This window comes from Electrona antarctica (assembly GCF_951216825.1).
Source record: "Electrona antarctica genome assembly, chromosome: 20".
Classification (NCBI taxonomy): Eukaryota; Metazoa; Chordata; class Actinopteri; order Myctophiformes; family Myctophidae; genus Electrona; species Electrona antarctica.
In genome coordinates, this window is record NC_136801.1 from 41477130 (window position 1) to 41498638 (window position 21509).

Here is a 21509-nt window from a genome sequence, read left to right on the forward strand (position 1 = left end):
GTGGAGTTCTGTGTCGGGCATGCCCAAATATGGAGTGTTGTGAGGTCAGAACAGGCCAGCTCCATATATGAACGCTGGGCAGGGGCCCGGTCCAGAAACCGGGCAGGTTCTGGACAACCGTGTGTCCGACCGACTCGACACCGGGCACTGCACCCCCTGTGGTGTAAGGTGTGGAACGAGTGTGTCGAATTTTGAAGTCGGCGGGGGTTCTCGAGTTACGTGGATTACACACACACACAGACATACATACAGTACATACAGAGAGAGACGTGGTGCATTCATAGATAAAATCACACCCGTGTGAACTGAGTGGTGCAAATCCCCCCCCCCCCCCCTCTCTCTCTCTCTCTCTCTCTCTCTCATTAGCAGGCATTGAGGCAACATGCAGCAATATCTCTCTCTCTCCGTTTCTGGCACAACAGCGCCACTTTTGGTACTCATTGGTACTGGTCACACACATAGTCACACACAAAGTAGTCACACACAAACTCACATAGTTGAACACGGACATTGCTGTTCGTTGGAGTGGTTGCACCACTCAAAAATAAATACATAAATAAAAACATATCACTTTACATTTGAAGGGGCATGAAACCCCCAGGCTGATTTTGCAGATTGTTTGTTTGTCCTGGTTAAAAAAAACTACGGCAGATTAACAACATATGGCAGACCAGTAAGCAACACAGCTGCAGCTAATCAATTCAATAACGAGTGCGTGAGATAGTAAGCACGATAGACCGCATTGATCGACAAAAATCCACAACACAACCATTATTCCTCTGCGTGTTGCTTTACAATGTAAAGCCTTACATCACCCGATACGGTCAGCCATATGCATGCGTGCAGCTGCGTTGCTTAATGTGTACTATAAGGTCACTCGTATGCAGCTGTGTTGCTTACATCACTGTATATTATAAGGTCGTTGCTATGCAGCCTGCCATGTTTTTACCCTGCTGTAGTTTTTCACCGGCAAGCGGAAAGCAATTCACACAATCAGCATAATAGGGTTTCATGGCCCTTTAAGGTGTGTGCGTGTGTGTGCGCGTGCGTGTGCGTGCGTGCGTGCGTGCGTGCGTGCGTGCGTGTTTCTGTGCTCATGAATACAGTAAACATCACTGTTTTAGAGACATTTTTAGAGATGCAAGCTCCTGCTGTTTGGACGTGTTGATTGCAGCACATTAGCTTCCCACACACAAATCAACGTCTTTCACTCCATCACAAGCTAGGTCTGTTATTAACGTTGCTGATTCTTCACTCAGCGTTTGATTTGTGCCATTGCTGTGCAGTCGAGGTCATCGGGTAAGCCCGATCGCCCCCGAAATGCCTGAGGACTGACCCGAACACGGTCCATTCTCAATAAGTCACTCCCGGTCCATCCATCCATCTTCAACCTCTTATCTGTATTCGGGTCAAGGTTCAAGGTTCAAGGTTTCTTTATTTGGGTCGCGGGGGCAACAGCTCCACCAGAGAGCTGCAGACATCCCCTCTCCCGAGCAACATTAGTGACTTCCTCCTGGGGGGATCCCGAGGCGTTCCAAGGCCAGTGAGTCAATGTGTTTCTTCCAACTGCGCCTTGGTCTCCCCCGGGGTCTCCTCCAGTGAGACGTGCCTCGAGGACCTCCCTATAGGGAGTCGCCCGAGAGGCATCCTAACCAAATGCCCGAACCACATAAGCTGGCTCCTTTCCAGGCAAAGAAGCAGCGACTCTACTCCGAGTCTCTCTCGCGTGACTGAACTTCTCACCCTAGATCTCTAAGGAAGATGCCAGTCACCCGTCGAAGAAAACTCATTTTGGCCGCTTGTATTCGCGACCTTATTCTTTCGGTCATGACCCACACTTCATGAACATAGGTGAGAGTAGTCACTACCGGTCCCGTATGGAATCGGTACCTTTTGGCTCGGGGCTCTGACAGTGAAATGACGGGCTTCATTATACAAATCCATCATGTTAATATTGACAATCTTTGATATACACTGATACACAGGTCGTCCAATGATCCATGGGTCGGCGGTTCGTATCCCGGCTCCTCCTGTCTACATGTCGAAGTGTCCTTGGGCAAGACACTGAACCCCAAATTGCTGCCGATGTGCTGGTTGTTACCTTGCATGGCTTCCGCCGCAATCGGTGTATGAATGGGTGAATGTAATGCACAATCTATGTAAAGCGCCTTGGATAAAGGCGCTATATAAATGCACCATTTACCATTTACCATTTTTTCAAATGGTTTGGTTTGTTATAAACGTCAGAGACGTCCGCATAGTTATATGCTTTTATATGACGTGCATTAAAAAATAACATTAAGCAGATAAGCGTCCTGAATTATAGCCATGTTGATAACGTCTGTAATAAACCAACCCGTTTGTAAATCCGTCAAGATTTGAGCGAGTTATGAGTATTTTTGTAGCCCCTCAGCAAGATGGCCGCCGGGATGAACTGTGTCAGACACTCCGCCTTGAGCCATCTAGCCTTTATATATGTCTATGGTTACTTCCTTCACATGTGTTTGGTCAAATGGAGACAGGGTGCATGCATAGAGTATAAAGAAGGATAATAAACTGAACTGGCGCGAAGCTCTGACCCCCCCCGGACAAAGCCAACAGCCGAGTTGACAAATCATGACTTTTTTGCAGAAATGCATTGGACTCAGGCAACAGCCCAGCTTTAATGATTTTAAATCCCTTTATTTTAGATTGTTTTGTAGTAATAGTAGAACATAAACATTAAAGAGACTTTAGTTGTTACTGTACAATACTTTAAATCAAGTTGTCATGTTGCTCACATGCTTAAAATAGCTCTTATTAGCATCTCTTAACTCCGGCTTGTCTCAGTTCAGGCATGAACAGCGCTCGAGCGCTCGGTTTCCGCCCCCTCTAACTATATTAGATGTCTCTGATTTGGGTATGCCTGACACAGAACTCCATGAGGAATAAAGGACAGAGAGACAGACACAGAAACCTCCATATATGGGCATTAAAGGAGACGCGGACAGATTGGTGGAACGGGTACTCTGACACGGGTACAACGGGTATATCGCATCGTTGTACCGACTCAGTGCTCTACAGCCGGGCACCGATCTATAGTGTGTGTTGAATGGATTGATACGGTGAATGCAGGTTCCTATAATGTCCAGTCAACATCCGTAGGTAAAGGGTCAACACTTTATATATTGCATTTGTACAATACATGTACTGAAAGGTACAGGCTTTGCACACAGATTCCCAGTGACTATAGGGAGATTGAGACCAAGACTACTGTCCTATTATACACGACCAAATGTCAGACTTGTTAAAATCAATCTGTGATCGCCTTGTTCCTTTGGACACACATACACGCACGCACGCACGCACGCACGCACGCACGCACGCACGCACGCAAGCGCGCACGCACACACACACAGTGTCTGTCTGTCTGTCGAGGGGACCAGAGAAAGGGGAGCAACGTTCTCAGAATTATTTTCTCATCCGCACACGCACGCACGCACACACACACACACACACACACACACACACACACACACACACACACACGCGCACACTCCAACACATAGTGTTGGAGTGTTAATGAGTGGACAGATGATGAGGAGATGGATGGAATAGTTTCTGTGAAGGGCCAAGGAATGACATAACTGCATAACACAGAGAGAGAGACACCTACATGCCACTGAGAGAGAGAGAGAGAGAGAGAGAGGAGGGGGGGGGGGGGGGGGCTATTCAATTGGCTCTTTTGAGAAGAATTCTTCAGCTTCAGTTACCAGGTAATGAGGTGAATGCGCGCACACACACGCGCGCACATGCACGCACGTGCACGCACGCACACACACACACACGCACGCACGCACGCACACACACACACACACACACACACACACACACACACACACACACACACACACACACACACACACACACACACACACACACACACACACACACACACACACACAGCCACGCACAGTCACACACACACACTTTAACCTATTTAACACACATTCATAACAATAGCAAAGGTCACTCTAGCAAAGGTCACTTTGAACTGCAACCCTGTATGAAAGGTGTCATATAAATAAAGATTATTATTATTATTATTATTATTATTATTATTACTCTATGATTAGCAAAAAATACAACAAATACAAGACCCTTTGATTTCCACTAGCTAGCACAACAACAGCCATTTGTTCAAGCTGTAGTTCTGTCTGTCTTTTATGTTTTATGTTCTGTATATTATTATTATTATTAGGGATGTCCCGATCATGTTTTTTTGGCTAAATCACAGACAATATTCAGTCAAATTTCATTAGAATATAATATTGATACGAGGGATGTCCCGATCATGTTTTTTTGCTCCCGATCCAATTCCAGTCATATAAGAAAAATCACACCCGTGTGAACTGAGTGGTGCAGTGACGTCACACACTAACCATAGCAACCGTGCTCATCTGTACGTGGCCCTACGTACAGGTACACACATACACAGATACAGACAAAGCTGGTTGTTGGAGTGGTTTGCACCACTCAAAAAGACGCGATCGCCCCCCCCGATTTCCGATCACGAGGAGATCGGACCGGGACGGCCCTAATTATAATGCATACTTCACTTTCCATATTGAAGCCTCTCGAAGCAGTGTATACCACAATGGTTTACGTTTCAGCTTTGTGTTTCATATGAACAACTGGCTGGCCTTCTCTTTCTCTATGTATTTATCATTTTAAAATCTAACCCGCGGGATATCAAACACAACAAGCTCACAGCGCCTCTCACCTGACTGGATGAATCCAAAAGATAACGTGGGCGCTGTTTTTTTTTTTCTTTCTTTTTTTTCTTTCTTTTTGAGTGGTGTAAACCACTCCTACAACTGGCTTTGTTAGTGCAGAAAAAATTAGCATGGTTGCTATGTTCACCCTGTTCACCCGGGACATGATTTCATTACGTCAGACAGGCTATATTACACCACTCAGTTCACACGGGTGTGATTTTTTTTTCTGATGGTGAGCTCCCAGAGTGCATTTATAGTTTGACTTTGGTTCCATAGATTAATATAGTCATCAAACCACGTGACTCCCATTGGAAATGCATTGAGGCGGCCATGACACACAGAAGACACAGGACAAGTGTGTATTAGGTGTGAGTGAGGCCTATTATGCATTGCACTGGTATTGTGTATTGTGTATTGTGTAAGGCTCGTAACATCTCTGTTTATGCACACATTCAGAGAGACAGAGACAGAGACAGAGACAGAGAGACAGAGACAAAGACAGAGACAGAGACAGACAGAGAGAGAGAGAGACAGGAGACAGAGACAGATAGAGAGAGAGAGACAGAGAGACAGAGACAGAGACAGAGAGAGACAGAGAGACAGAGAGAGACAGAGAGAGAGAGAGAGAGAGAGAGAGAGAGAGAGAGAGAGAGAGAGAGAGAGAGAGAGAGACAGAGACAGAGACAGAGAGAGACAGAGACAGAGAGAGAGACAGAGAGAGACAGAGAGAGAGAGACAGACAGAGAGAGACAGACAGAGAGAGAGAGACAGTAGGTGGATTTCCATCAAAACATTTCGAAAATAGGAAGGGAATAAGTAAGTAATTCGAAAAAAGAAAAGCGTATTTTTCTTTTTTCCATCCACTGATAAAATGGCTTCTTTGGAGATAATAAATAAGCAGTAGATGGCGCTATTTTGCCAGTCAAGAGAAGAGAGACGTGCAGAAAGGCGCATATTATCTGACATTTATTTTACCATTTGATGTCTGAAATCTGATAGCCTCTGCATCACACACTACAGGATAATCTTATCTTACACGATTATTTTATCATGTCACACACACACACCGTTGTGTCCAGATGGGCCACTGGGACAGGCTGTCTTTCAAACAGGCTGTTAAATAAATAGGCGTGTGTTTTTGACTCTAGACAGGGGCTGGTATAGTTTCGTTTTCAAAGTACAGGGACGATCGGGACCCCTGCCCTGCGACTTGACAGTACATTTCCATTTTGGCCGTGTTGATGTCGCTTCTGTTGTTGACTATACTAGGTCTCCTCTCGTCCGTTTCGTTCCAAGCTGTTTAGGAGAAATATCACCGATATAACTTCATGATCAACGGCGAACGCCCTCACCGGGGAGAGCAAAAGAGCCTCAGCCTGCAGACAGAGGCTTCGAGACTCGAGTGTGTAAATGTAATAATTTATGTATCCACATCCCACCCACCCTCCCGTTCGATCACTCCACAAGTCCACTAAGTTACTCACCATCGCGTGTGTTTTTTTCTTTTCCAACTGTTCAAAAGCGATATAATGTGAGTTCAATGTTTTCTAATTAGAAATCTTCTCCGCAAGTGTTTCCATACCCCATTTGCGCATTTCAATTTTTCGATATAGCCCCAAAAACCGCCACCTTCAAGCAAAAAAGTGTTTTTGCGAAAAATGCAGACTTATGAGCATTTTGAGGTGTTTCCATCCAGGAGATTTTGCTAAAGAACCTTAATGCGCAAAAAAAAGGCTTTATGGAAACGCACCTAGAGACAGAGAGAGAGACAGAGAGAGAGAGAGAGAGACAGACAGAGAGAGAGACAGAGAGAGACAGAGAGAGACAGAGAGAGAGAGAGAGAGACAGAGAGAGAGAGACAGAGACAGAGACAGAGACAGAGACAGAGACAGAGACGGAGAGAGAGAGAGAGAGAGAGAGAGACAGAGACAGAGACAGAGACAGAGACAGAGACAGAGACGGAGACGGAGAGGGAGAGAGAGAGAGAGAGAGAGACAGAGACAGAGAGAGAGAGAGAGAGAGAGAGAGAGAGAGAGAGAGAGAGAGAGAGAGACAGAGAGAGAGAGAGAGCAGGTGCATAACATGATTAAAGAGGAGAGGTGAGAAGGTGCTACCGTGCTGTATCAGCACAGGTGTTCACACACACACACACACACACACACACACACACACACACACACACACACACACACACACACACACACACACACACACACACACACACACACACACACACACACACACACACACACACACACACACACACAGAGCGCGAGTGTGTTCATTGACTCTTTGACTTGTCTCTTTAATAAACATAAAATACAATTTCCGAAGGACAATCACGCAAATTGTGATATATCGATTCACAATATAATTCAAACGATTCAAACTATAAATCGATTAAAAAATAAATAAATCACAATATAATTCAAACGATTCAAACTATAAATCGATTTAAAAAAAACAAAAAACATAATGTATTAATATTATTATTAGGGCCTGAGCACAGCACAGTAGTGCGAAGCCCCCATTGAAATCGCGACTATAATTCTTTGCGCAAATTGAAAAGTCATGCAACTTTGCTCACACGTCGCAAATGGCAAAAACAATTATGTATTTTAAAGACGGGGTGCAAAGGCTTATTTGGAGCATTGTATGTTGTAGTTTCACTCTGAAACGGAAAGCTGTGTGTTTTTGAACCAATCAAGAACGGCTCTGCTACATGTGTGACGCGTGCACGCACATGGCAGATTGTTTGTTTGTTTACAGAGTTACAGAGAGACATGCAGGCAGCAAAGCTCATGGCTTATTTCTAACCTGTACCGCACTGTTGTGACGAAAAGAGAGTTGAGCCAGGAGGGAACATACGCTCTCTGTCTACCGAGCAATCGTCTCACCTAGTGTGAGTGTGGGTCATGACCGCAAGAATAAGATCGCGAATACAAGCGGCCCGAAATGCATCTCCCTTAAGAGATGGGTGAGAAGTGCAGTCACGCAAGAGAGACTCGGAGTAGAGTCGCTGCTTCTTCACCCGTAAAGGATTTGCAACATGGCGCGCGCTCTCTCTCTCTCTCTCTCTCTCTCTCTCTCTCTCTAAATTTGCTGAGTACATTTTACTGGGTGAAAACGGACACAAAATGTGGTTTTATTCATTATGAATAAAAGTAGAAATATAGGCCTCCTTCTTATAGCTGCCTCCTTCCAATAAAAGCCCGGTATCAAAATCGGTTGAGACAAATAAAAGCCCCGGTTTATAAATTAAGAAATACGGTATGCTTCTTTAAAAAGTTGTGAAAATGTATAATATATAATGTATAATAATTGTATTAAAAATCTAGCGTGAACCTGGATATCGTGATTCGAATTGTATCGTGAGTTGAGTGAATCGTTACATGGCTAGTGAGAGGCCTTGTGAGCTTGTATATCTGTTATTTCCATTAGTATATGTGCAGGTATGTGTGGAGAAAGAGCAAGACAGAAAATGATTCACTGCCAAGCTACACCAGGCTTTTCTCGCGCGTTTCTTGCGCGTTTTCTCCCGCGCGTGCGTTTAATTTAGGCCCAGTCCTATTTAAAAAAACGCACGCACGGGCCGCGCGTTTAGGGTAAACGCGCGAGAAAAGCCTGATGTAGCTTGGCCGTCAGTAGTTTTATGCTATAGCATATATACAGGGGCGGCCTTAGCAATCTGGAGGCCCGTTTCAAGACCAAATATGAGGCCTCCATATCTATGACATAATTATTCTGCAGGTGTATTGATACAAATAGTTTTGACTGTTCAATATCGCACACAGCCATTACTCTCGACAATTACACAGCAACAACACCTCCTCATCCTGGTTATTAACAGGAAATAAGTGTAACTTTGACATCGTGGGAGAGAGTATAAGGCAGCGAGAGAGAGAGGGCCAAGGGTGGCGGGGGTTGACTGACGCCTGACGGTCAGTTGGAGCTCAGAGGCCCCCCTGAGGGTGGAGGCCCGTTTCAATTGAAACTGGTGAAACATAGCTAAGGCCTCCTATGCATATATACGCTAGGCATATTAAATACACCATCAGCATTTATCAGTAGATACCACAGTACAGCCTCCTCGAAACACTGGGGATGACCTACAGGGTAATTAAGGGTATGGAACCACCATATACCTTCCGGGAATGATTCACCCCTATATGCCCTTTACCTCACACACACGGAGCAAGGACGCTTGCCCTTCCCTTCCCTTCTCAAAAACACCATGGTCAACGCTGCCCACGCCCTAGACTCGATCTTCTCCCTTCCCCAAAACATCCTGGACAACGCTCCACACGCCCTAGACTCTTCTCCCTTCCCTTCTCAAAAACACAATGGTCAATGCTGCACACCTTGCCTACTCTTCTCCCTTCCCCAAAACACCCTGGATAACACTCCACACGCCCTAGACTCTTCTCCTTTCCCCAAAACACCCTGGACAACGCTCCACACGTCCTAGACTCTTCGCCCATCCCTAAAACACCCTGGACAACGCTTCACATGCCGTAGACTCTTCTCCCTTCCCCAAAACACCTTGGACAATGCTCCACACGTACTAGACTCTTCTCCTTTCCCCAAAACACCCTGGACAACGCTCCACACGCCCTAGACCCTTCTCCCTTCCCTTCTCAAAAACACCATGGTCAATGCTGCACACGTCCTACTCTTCTCCCTTCCCCAAAACACCCAGGACAACGCTCCACACGCCCTAGACCCTTCTCCCTTCCCTTCTCAAAAACACCATGGTCAATGCTGCACACGTCCTACTCTTCTCCCTTCCCCAAAACTCCCTGGACAACGCTCCACACACCCTAGACTCTTCTCCCTTCCCTAAAACACCCTGGACAACGCTCCACACGCCCTAGACTCTTCTCCCTTCCCTAAAACACCCTTGACAGGACAACGCTCCACACGCCCTAGACTCTTCTCCCTTCCCCAAAACACCCTGGACAACGCTCCACACGCCCTAGACTCTTCTCCCTTCCCCAAAACACCCTTGATAACACTCCACACGCCCTAGACTCTTCTCCTTTCCCCAAAACACCTTGGACAACGCTCCACACGTCCTAGACTCTTCGCCCATCCCTAAAACACCCTGGACAACGCTCCACATGCCGTAGACTCTTCTCCCTTCCCTAAAACACCCCACGCGTCCTAGACTCTTGGTAGCAAAAATCTCCTCCAAGCAAGCTCCCACATACTATTTCCACTTCCTCATATTTCGCTTCCTTGTTTTGTTCCAATTTCCATGACAACTGTAATGGGCTCTATACCTACTGAACACAGAGTTTTTTTTAAACGAAAGCAACGAATGTGCGATCTTAGAGAAGATGAATAATCTAAAGGTGAGTAAAAACATAATGAAGGCAATGGTGGCAACAGGAGAACAAGGGGCAAAATAAATCTGGCAAATGAAAAAACACAAAGAGGGGCAGCGGTGGCCTAAGGGTTAGAGGAGTTAGAGGACTGCCCTTGTTGCCGAAAGGTTGACGGTTCGATTCCCCGGACGGGCAGGAAAAATCTGGGTGGTGAAGTAATTGTCATCACTCACCCAACACCGCTGAAGTGCCCTTGAGCAAGGCACTGAGCCCCCAACTGCTCCCCCTGGAGCTGCTTAGTGGCCAACAGTATAAGACTGTGGTTGTACTGGTCAGCTCCCAGGTTTTAATGTGCGTGTGTGTGTGTGTCTGTCTGTGTGTTTCTATGTGCAGGGTGTTGCTGAAAATGAGCACCTGTGCTCAGCTACTTCCCTGGGTAAATAAAGAATACAAAATAAACAAAACAAAGAAAGAAAGAAAGAAAGAAAGAAAGAAAGAAAGAAGGAAAGAAAGAAAGAAAGAAAGAATTCTCTATGGGAATTCTGATAGTAACCCCAGGGGGATATTTGAAAATAGCAGATCAGGTCTACGAGTAATTTGGACAAACCTCATGTGTCCAAAACATAAAACGTCCATACATGGAGATGCGAGGTTTCTGACCGACAGCTACAATTATGAATACCAGCAGACAGCACACAACATGTGCGCATGACACGCACACACCCACGCACGCACTCACACACACACATTCCGTTGGACCATAATGCATTGCCTCAGGCATTCAACCTCCATACTGAGGAGACGACACACGCGTGTGTGTGCGTGCGTGCGTGCGTGCGTGCGTGCGTGCGTGCGCGCGCGCGTGCGTGCGTGCGCTCATTGTATGAATAGTTGCGTGAATTGTGCCATCCATTTACAAAGTAACTGTCTGTAGGCTACAGAGAGAGAGAGAGAGAGAGAGTTTTTTTATAGTTTTGTAAGATAGTCTTCCCTTCCCTCTAAGTTGCAATGTGCAGTGTACACAGCTCTGTTTATAGCTTGAAAACCAGACAAAGAGAGAGAGAGAGAGAGAGGGAGAGAGAGAGAGAGAGAGAGAGAGAGATTATTATTATTAAAGCTATAGTATCACTGCTCACAGACGGCAGCCCGATAGACAGCGATACGTTGTCATAAATTAAAATCATATCAACGTCATCCACATTAATTATCCTTCTCTATAGCCGCCCTGACAAAGCCTGCAGGCTGCACGCCGACAGAACAATGTCAAAGATACAAGAGCAAATAAGCACGGTGTACGATGGCGATTATATTCCGCTCTCTACTCTACTCAATGTGTTTAGCTCGTGGGAACGGCGAGCTCCGCCGGCCATATGATTATGTCTCATGAAACGTGACCCCCCCCCCCCCCCCCCCCCCCCCCCAGATCCTTTAGGCTCCGCCCCCTCTGGTGCGACAAACGCCGTGTCAACAAAATGACAACGTCAGCGAAAAGAGTGGCCCCGCAGCCACGAGCATAGCAGGATGATGACGGAATGGCCCCCCCCTGGCCTCCACCCACCCACCACCACCACCACCACCACCAACCCTGGGCAGGAATACTGACTTGCAGTAAGAACCACTGTCCTACTAAATAAATGCGCCACGTCTCTGACTGCATGCGTGTGTGCGAGTTTGCGTGTGTGTAATGCACGTATAAGTCGAGAACCGTTCGCCCCACCGACTTCACATTCGACACACGCGTTCCACAACCCCGCAGGGAGTGCAGTGCCCGGTATCGAGTCGGTCGGACCCCACGGTTGTCCAGAACCACCACAAAAGGCTCTGGTCAGGCTCTGCCAGTGGGCCTAACGAGGCCAAGTGCCCTCACCTGTGCAATGTCCAGCCTCTGCCTCAGCCAATTGATTGCCATGGCATCCCCACACCTGACAATTGAATGATTACTTAACCATTCCACAGTTTGCCCTCTTCAGACACAGGCAGATACAGAGATCTCCGTGTGGGACACAGACAGACAGTTAAAACGGGTGCTATGACAAGTTGACAACGGGGTGGCGCCCCGTTGTCCCAGGCACTCTGCCTGGGACAATATGCTCTAACAATGGAACGAATGCTTGTAACCTGCATTAACTGATTGCTGACCAATAAATGGAAAGAAGGATATGTGCCTGCTTGATCTCCTATTCATTTCAACAGCAACTTCAAACAAAGGAATTGGGTAAATTAATCCACAGAGCCCTGTAAGAAAGATACATCATATGGTTTGTGGTTTCACGTGGTTTCATTTTACACGTGGTTTCGTGTGGTTTCATTTTACACTGTCAAGAGTTCAAATATTGTTAACCCATTTTGACATTAGATCAGATTCTAAAAATGTCTTCTACATCCTGACAGTTTTCTGAAAAAGCTATGTTTCTATGTCAGTGGTTCTTCGATTTTTCAAAAATAGCAGACCTACAAGCTCGTAGCGCGCCACTCGGTGGCGCTTGTAGATCTGCTATTTTTCAATAGCTAAAGCATAACATAATGCTAACACCAAAAGGGGTTCCCGCCCAAAATGGGTTAAACATCTACAGGTCTACACGATGAGACAATGTAGGAGAAGTGTAACGCCAGGGCTCCACCGGACGTGTTGCGTCTCCGTCGCGTGCGTCAAAAAACGCACCGGTTCAATTTGAATGCACGCGTCGCGTCTCCGTCAACGCAACGCGGGCAGTGGAGCCACCCTTCATTGATTAAAAAGGGAACATTCCCTGACGGTGACGGAGACGCGACGCTGACGCGCCCGGTGGAGCCCTGGTGTTATGTTGATCAACCTGTTATATCTCCTATCGATACGGCATGGAATTGTGGAGAAAATATCGTTAAACGTCAACAAACTATTCTAGGTTTTGGGTCTGAGAGGCAAATTCTCATCAAATGGTGGTCCGTGCATGGTTCATAAATAATTTGGGATGGAGCTCGATAACCAATACCCGAAAAAACCCCGATAACAAGCTTATCGAGTATAAGCTTTGGGCTTATCAAGCCTGTCATCGAGCATATTAGCGGCCCATGACGTCATGTTTAAACAATCAAGACAAGAGGCGATCAAGACATGAATCAATCAATCTGCATTTATTGTCTCTCGCCTTTCCACAATATAATAGAAAATGCTCGATAGTTGGGCTCGATAAGAACCCGGCTTGATAAGCCTGATCGATAAGGTGCTCGCTATCAAATCGAAATTAACAGGCTACATCCCTATAAATAATGGACCTTGAAATGAAACGTATCGAAAACCACTGATAGGCCTATAGACTACACAGATCACCACCACTGTATAAAACCACTGATAGGCCTATAGACTACACAGATCACCACCACTGTGTAAAACCACTGATAGGCCTGTAGACTACACAGATCACCACCACTGTGTAAAACCACTGATAGGCCTGTAGACTACACAGATCACCACCACTGTGTAAAACCACTGATAGGCCTATAGACTACACAGATCACCACCACTGTGTAAAACCACTGATAGGCCTGTAGACTACACAGATCACCACCACTGTGTAAAACCACTGATAGGCCTGTAGACTACACAGATCACCACCACTGTGTAAAACCACTGATAGGCCTGGGGCTGGTGGGGATGGACCATGTGAGGTCAGGACATTGGTACTGTGACCCAGGGGATGGACCATGTGACCCAGGGGATGGACCATGTGACCCAGGGGATGGACCATGTGACCCAGGGGATGGACCATGTGACCCAGGGGATGGACCATGTGATGTCAGGACATTGGTACTAGGGGATGGACCATGTGACCCAGGGGATGGACCATGTGATGTCAGGACGTTGGTACTGTGACCCAGGGGATGGACCATGTGACCCAGGGGATGGACCATGTGACCCAGGGGATGGACCATGTGACCCAGGGGATGGACCATGTGATGTCAGGACGTTGGTACTGTGACCCAGGGGATGGACCATGTGACCCAGGGGATGGACCATGTGACCCAGGGGATGGACCATGTGATGTCAGGACATTGGTACTGTGACCGAGGGGATGGACCATGTGATGTGAGGACATTGGTACTCCATTACATTATAAGGTTCTTAATATGAACAACAACATTACATTGTTTAAGGCAGTAGCACTGACAGATTCTGCTCTCAGCAGAGCAAGAATCTGTCCGGAGAGATTACATTGTAACTGACCTAGATATTGTACAGTACATCGTAGTAAAAAAAAATAAGACACAGATGCACACTTCACTTTGATGTCATGTAGTCTTTGGAATATATTTTGTATTTACCTGTAGTCATATTTTAGTCATCTGAAAGGTGTTCGACTAAATATGATAAGAATATATCGTCGACTAAATCTACAGTTGATTTTGGCAGGCCTTGATTGATGGCATCATAATGGAGATTTTAGCTACAAGCTGAGCTTGTAGATCTACTATTTTCAGAGCGCAAAACCCCAGCGCAACCAAACATGAACTGACTTGTCTTTTAGTGCTACTGGATCTCTTCCATCCCTCCATAACACTCCCATCGCCCAGGACGAAGTTCTTTGTCCTTTCTATTAGTAACGCCCGACGCCCAGGACGAAGTCTTGTCCAAAAGACGAAGTTTATTGATATGAGAACGGATCGCATGGCTCCATAGCCCAGGAGTGCCTGTTGGGCAATCCAAAAATTCCCTCCCCTGTTTAGCTGATGAAAACGAAAATCTTAAAACGTTCATAACTCGCGATCTAAATCATCCCGTCTAATTATGAAAAAAGATCCTGTGTTAGACGGCGCTCCATGGTCCAGTCGCTAGTCGCGATAGATTTATTCTTGTCTCCCGTTGTTGTCGATCAACTCTAGAGTGGTGTGGCTACTGTTAGCTGCTACAAACACAACTTCCGGTCCGTCCGGAAAAGGGGTCCGTGTTTATAAATCGAATGGGCACTGTAATGTAATGGATTAAATAACCCTGAGCGATTAAAGTGTTAACATCTAGTTTGTATTTGTTGACGAAATTAAATACATTTAATCTTAGTTTTTAGTTTAGCCATTTCGTTTTCATTTCGTTATCGTCAGGGAAAGGAGGTAGTCGACTAACATATTTCCTCGTGGTTTTCGTCGGCGAGATCAACACTGGAACACACTCAACAGGGTTTTAACCGATTTTTCAAAAATAGCAGATCTACAAGCTCGTAGCGCGCCACTCGGTGGCGCGCTACAAGCTTGTAGATCTGCTATTTTTCAATAGCTAAAGCATAACATAATAACTTTTTGTGCCCTCTACAGCCAAAACTGCCGGGTTAAACATGCACTAAATTATCACGATGGTTTCATTCTTGTAACATCTGCAAAGTGAATGTTTATATAGGCTATTCCTTTTTTTTACTAGTTTACTATGAGAACCTGCATTTTCGCCGTGTCACGTCACGCCCTGTGACATGTCACGCCACCATATATGGCCGTCTCCATATATGAAGATCACGACACTGACCTCATCAGACCCTGGATAGCCATACATGGATAGCCATACATGGAGTAGACTGGATCTTCACCTAGATTTGCATATATGGAGCCGGCCAGCAACTCTACATCTGACATCAAACCTCCAACCCTTAGAACTCCATATAGGAGCTGTTCTGACATTCCATATGTTGATCTGACCTCATCAAACCCTGTACACTCAAAACATGCTCCATATATGGCCAGTACAGAATTCATTCCATATGTTGATCTGACCCCCCATGCCCCAGCGCCAGCGCTCGCCCAGCAGTCTGCCGACACCCAGGCGATGCGTGCACGCGACCTGCCCTGCAATACGCTATCGAGTGATTAATTAATGCTGGCGGGAATTGTTTTTTTTAGACCTCTCCTCTCCTCTCCTCTCCTCTCCTCTCCTCTCCTCTCCTCTCCTCTCCTCTCCTCTCCTCTCCTCTCCTCTCCCGTCCTACCTACCCCCTCGGTCTCGGTGTGTGTGGCGTCCCCTCGCTCGTCGTCGTCGGAGGTGTCGCCCTGCTCTTCGTCATCGTCATCCTCGGTGGGGAACTCCACGTCGGACTCGCCCACGGCGATGGGAACGTTGATGGTCAGTGAGGGGTTGGACAGGAAGCTGTCATCGGGGGTCACCACGAACGTCTCCACATGGCGCCCTGACACACGCGCGCACACACACACAGGTTTGTATTAAAGCTGATGCATGCACGCACAGCCGCGCACGAACACATACACACACAAACAGGTTTGTATTAAAGCTGCATGCACGCACCGCCGCGCACGAACAGACACACACACACACACACACACACACACACACACACACACACACACACACACACACACACACACACACACACACACACACACACACACACACACACACACACACACACACACACACAGAGAAGCTGCAAATGTGCAGGCTTTCAATCTCTAAGCTCACAACGCATCCCTAAATCTAACTCTGATACAAACCCGATTATGGAGAAATCCCATCATTTAACATGCATCTCAATGGGAGAGAAGGACAGCTTGCCCCTGTCTCCTCGCTGCTAAGGTGCCTTTTGGATGAAGGACGGGTTGGGGAGGGACTTAGCGAAGGGCTAATTACAGGCCAAATTACCCACCATATTTCAGACACGGACGTCCTATGATGACAGTATAATCCCGTGCGAATCGACATCTCAGTAATTTGGGGTAGAATTGAGTTCTTATACCAGTGCACCACTCTGGAAATGTTCCTGTCGATTAAAAATCTTTGTGTTTATAGGCTATACCAGTGGTTCCCAAAGTGGGGTCCGGGGACCCCCAGGGGTACTTGAGGGAGTTCCAGGGGGGACCCCTTATGGGTCTGTAACTCAGAGAGTGTACAAATGGAACCAAATTAACCCTGACGGGTCCATTTGGTTCCATTTGTACACTCTCAGAGTTAAAATAGCATTGATTTTACAATATACATTGGGGTCCCAGAGATAGAAATGCCATTAAGTGGGGGTTCAACTAATGCATGTCAAACTGGGGGTCCTTGAAATTAAACGGGTTGAAAATCACTGCTAGAGACATAAAAATCTTATTTTATTGGGGTCCCTGGCATATCTCTTCAAATAGGGGTCCGCAGGGCTAATTAGTGTCAATTTGGGGGTCCTTGACATGAAAAGGTTTGGGAACCATTGGGCTATACCGCGCACGTGATTCTGACCATGCTCTCACAGACGTCTCCCCCACGTCATTTCTAAATGAGCAGATGCCAATATATAATAGTAGTCCCGCCCGAATGGCATTTGTGTCGACGGAATCAACCCCGCGAAGGGTGTGTTTAACCCATTTTGGGCGGGAACCCCTTTTGGTGTTATAGCATTATGTTTAAAAATGAAAAATAGCAGATCTACAAGCTCATAGCGCGCCACCAAGTGGCGCGCTACGAGCTTGTAGGTCTGCTATTTTTGAAAAATCGAAGAACCACTGACATAGAAACATAGCTTTTTCAGAAAACTGTCATTTTCAAACAGACATTTTTAGAATCTGATCTCAGGTCAACAGGGGTTAAGTGTTACCTACCTATAACGACGCCGTTGGCCTCGGGGGGCTTCACGCTGCTGACCCGTTTCAGTTTCACGGCTTTGGCTTCGTTGCGCCTCTGTCTGCGACGTTTCAACTTCCCATTGAAGTACTCCACCACCTGCACGCACACGCACACGAACACACACACGCACGCGCACAGACACACACAGTCACACATGCACAGTCGCACACGCAACAAGTATATTTAATAAGCTGCAAGAATTGGATTGGTCACCGTTTTCAGTGTAACGGTGCATGGCTAATCCGTTTAGTTACGGTCGTGTTGCCCTATATAGCCTCATGGTCCAGCCACCGTGATTTATGGTCTAAAGCAGAGGGTTCTCAACCCGCCACATTATTTTGGGGGATCGCCAAATTATTTTCAAAAAACCTAATATTTTTTTTTTTTTTGCAACTGAATGGCTGGCTGGAACATTCAGTTGCAGAGACATTCAGTTTGCAGAGACATTTAGCACTTTGAGATTCTGACGAATATAAAGTGCCTTATAAATAAAATTATTATTATTATTATGGCCAAAGCATTTCCGGGGGTCCCCAGCCAAAAACGTTGAGAACCCCTGGTCTAGAGGGGGGGGGGGGGGGATCATGGCACTGTATCCTATTGGTCCACCGATCTGAGCATGCGCCCCGCCCCCATCCCCTCCCTCGAAAAATGGGTTACAAAATCGTGGGATAAAAATTATATAAAAAAAATTAAAAGAAAATGTTGACGTCCTCCGGTGGACTAGGCCAGATCACTCACTCACTCACTCACTCACACACACACAGACAGACAGACAGACAGACAGACAGACAGACAGACAGACAGACAGACAGACAGACAGACAGACAGACAGACAGACAGACAGACAGACAGACAGACAGACAGACAGACAGACAGGTATACCTTTGCGCGGCCCTGGGCCACGCCCACTTTGATGCGGTTGATGGCGATGTGCAGGTTGTTCATCTCTCCGTCGTCGTCCGGAGCCGACAGGTTGTCCGAACTGAAGCTGCTGAGGAGCAGCGCCAGGAAGAGGTTCAACACCTGCATGGGGAGACAGATGTTCATTAACAAGAGGTTCAACACCTGCATGGGGAGAGAGACTGTAGTTTTCTTTCTCAACTACAGTTTTTGTAGTGGAGTAAAAAAAAGTACAATGTTTGCCTTCGAGATGTAGTGGAGTAAAAGGCTATTGAAAAATGGACATACTTAAGTAAAGTAATAGTACCTCAAAATTGTAGCTACTTAAAGTGCAAGACCACTTCCGTAGAGGTTTGGGTTGTGTAGTTACCTTGCCATGATGTAACGCCAAAAGTGAACAAGAAGAAGATTGGATAATTCTAAATATGGTCCTCATTGACTCAAACCAAAACAAACACAAACACAGTTGAGTAAAAGTAGCCATATTAGTTTCTTTGCACCACTGTAAAAGGGGAACATTCGTGTGAAAATGTCTTCAAGCTTTCAATGGATCGTATTGCGAGCATGTAGATCTGCCAATTCATTACTACTACTGTGTTACATCATGACATCAGATGATGACATCACAGTGTTTCACTGGGTTGATGATTCTGATATTAATAATGTCTGAGGCACTGTTCAGCGTGCGCACGCACGCGCGCACACACACACACACACACACACACACACGCACACACGCACACACACACGATGAATAATGCATGAGACACTGTTCGACAAACTGCTGAATAATTCGGAGCTCTGCTCTTAGACAGATTAGATTAGCCTCTCCTTAAACCGCATGTTCCTGTGTGTGTGTGTGTGTGTGTGTGTGTGTGTGTGTGTGTGTGTGTGTGTGTGTGTGTGTGTGTGTGTGTGTTGTGTGTGTGTGTGTGTGTGTGCACGCGGGTGAGACAAGGTGTCTAGGTCAGGTAGATCAAGTAGCAGCTTCCTGTGCCTGTCCCCTAATTACTGTGTCTATCCACACACACACACACACACACACACTCACGCACGCACGCACGCACGCACGCACGCACGCACGCACGCACGCACGCACGCACGCACGCACGCACGCACACGCACACACACGAGCAATTAAAGGGTTAGGATTACACATTCACTCTACACGGGGAGGGATTACATCATGTTGGGTATAATTAGAGGTCTATTGTGTTTACCTTGAGTGATTTCGACATGAATCTTGCATGGGGGGGGGGGGGGGGGGGGTTGGGGGGGGGGGGGGGTCCCCTTGGCACAAAGTAGATGTGGGGGTTCCGTGAGCGTGACCGTCAAGAAAATACATATTCATATAGTTTTCATTTAGTTTTAGTCACATTTTAGTCACCTGGAATGTTAGTTTAGTTTTAGTCGACTAAATGTCATACGATTTTAGTCGACTAAATCTACAGTTGATTTAGTCGACTAAAATCTATTTTGGCGGGCCTTGATGGCGTCGTATAATCACTGATTTTACACTTGCTGAAAATAGCCGATCTACAAGCTCACAATGCGTCGCAGCGCCGTAGATCTGCTATTTTCACCATACAACCAAGTGTAAAATGACTTATACTGGATCTCTTGTCCACTAGACCCGGGCCTTCCTAGCATTTTAGTCTAGTTTTTATCTGTTGACAAAATTGTCCAATACATTTAGTCTTAGTTTTAGTCATCATAGCTTAGTTTTCTGACTCACACCTTCACAACAGATTGATGTATAGCTGATGCATGAGACTTATTGACTGATGCAAGTTCACAATGCATTTCCAATGGGACTCACATGGTTTGACACAACATTTCTGTTGTATGAGGGGGTGGGGGGCAGTCGAAACACAGCCGAAAGCCGTACAACACAAATGTTGTGTCAAACCATGTGACTTCCATTGGAAATGCATTGGGGCAAGATGTAAACAAACCCTTTGTTTACATCTAGCAATGCATCAAATATGACATAAAATAATAATAATAATAATGAATTGCATTTTTATAGCGCTTTTCCAAGTGCTCAAAGCGCTTTACAATGGTTAATTCATTCATACATTGGGAGGTGAAGCGGCGAACAGTCGACGCCAGCGTCCTCACTTCCCACATTCACACACCAATGGTGGCGAGCTCACACCGACCGACTCATTGGAGGCAATGTAGGGTTCAGGGTCTTGCCCAAGGACACTTCGACATGTGGACCGGAGGAGCCGGGATTCGAACCGCCGACCCAGGGATCATTGGACGACCTGCTCTACCTCCTGAGCCACAGCCGCCCCACATCAAGACATTAAACAGCAATAAGTCATACAGGTACGTTGCGAACCCCATCCCACTTGTCCCACACAAGCTATACTTCTGTCCCTGAAATACATGAACAGTTTGGATGTGGTCACCCTAGTTGCGTGCGTGCGTGCGTGCGTGCGTGCGTGCGTGCGTGCGTGCGTGCGTGCGTTATGTGTTAGACTGATGCATGCAGTGTGTCATTGTAACAAGATGATGAAGTAATCTTATTTTTGAGAAACTAGGTCGAGTTTTCAGGCACGAATAAACATGAATTAATTAATGACCGAAATAAAAGCCTGACGCGATATAATCGTGACACGTTTGTACTGTTTAACATTAACATATACAGGAAGTGAAGACTCGAGAGGAGTGGTAAATAAATAAATAAATAAATAAATAAATAAATAAATAAATAAATAAATAAATAAATAAATAAATAAATAAATAAATAAATAAATAAATAAATAAATAAATAAATAAATAAATAAATAAATAGTGTGACGTAAAGTAAAGCATGCGTGGGATGTGGACCTAAATTCACCCTACAAATTATTGTGTGCCCAAAATGACTGCATATCACAGGTGTAGCAATTTATAGCAATTGTAGAAATATTGGGCCTGTAAAAGAAAAATTGGATA

General features: G+C 46.0%; 1 protein-coding gene across 1 annotated transcript in view; it reads right to left on the bottom strand.

Annotated features, from left to right (window-relative positions):
- The window catches only part of LOC306913335 (sodium channel protein type 3 subunit alpha-like), a gene marked incomplete at both ends in the record, with an annotated part of 217612 nt that overhangs the window by 70093 nt on the left and 126010 nt on the right, over positions 1–21509 (bottom strand). Inside the window, 3 exons of the mRNA XM_079489922.1 lie at positions 16037–16230; positions 17636–17756; positions 18546–18686. Coding sequence (XP_079346048.1) covers positions 16037–16230; positions 17636–17756; positions 18546–18686 — 456 coding nt within the window. The remainder of the gene's footprint in view (positions 1–16036; positions 16231–17635; positions 17757–18545; positions 18687–21509) is intronic.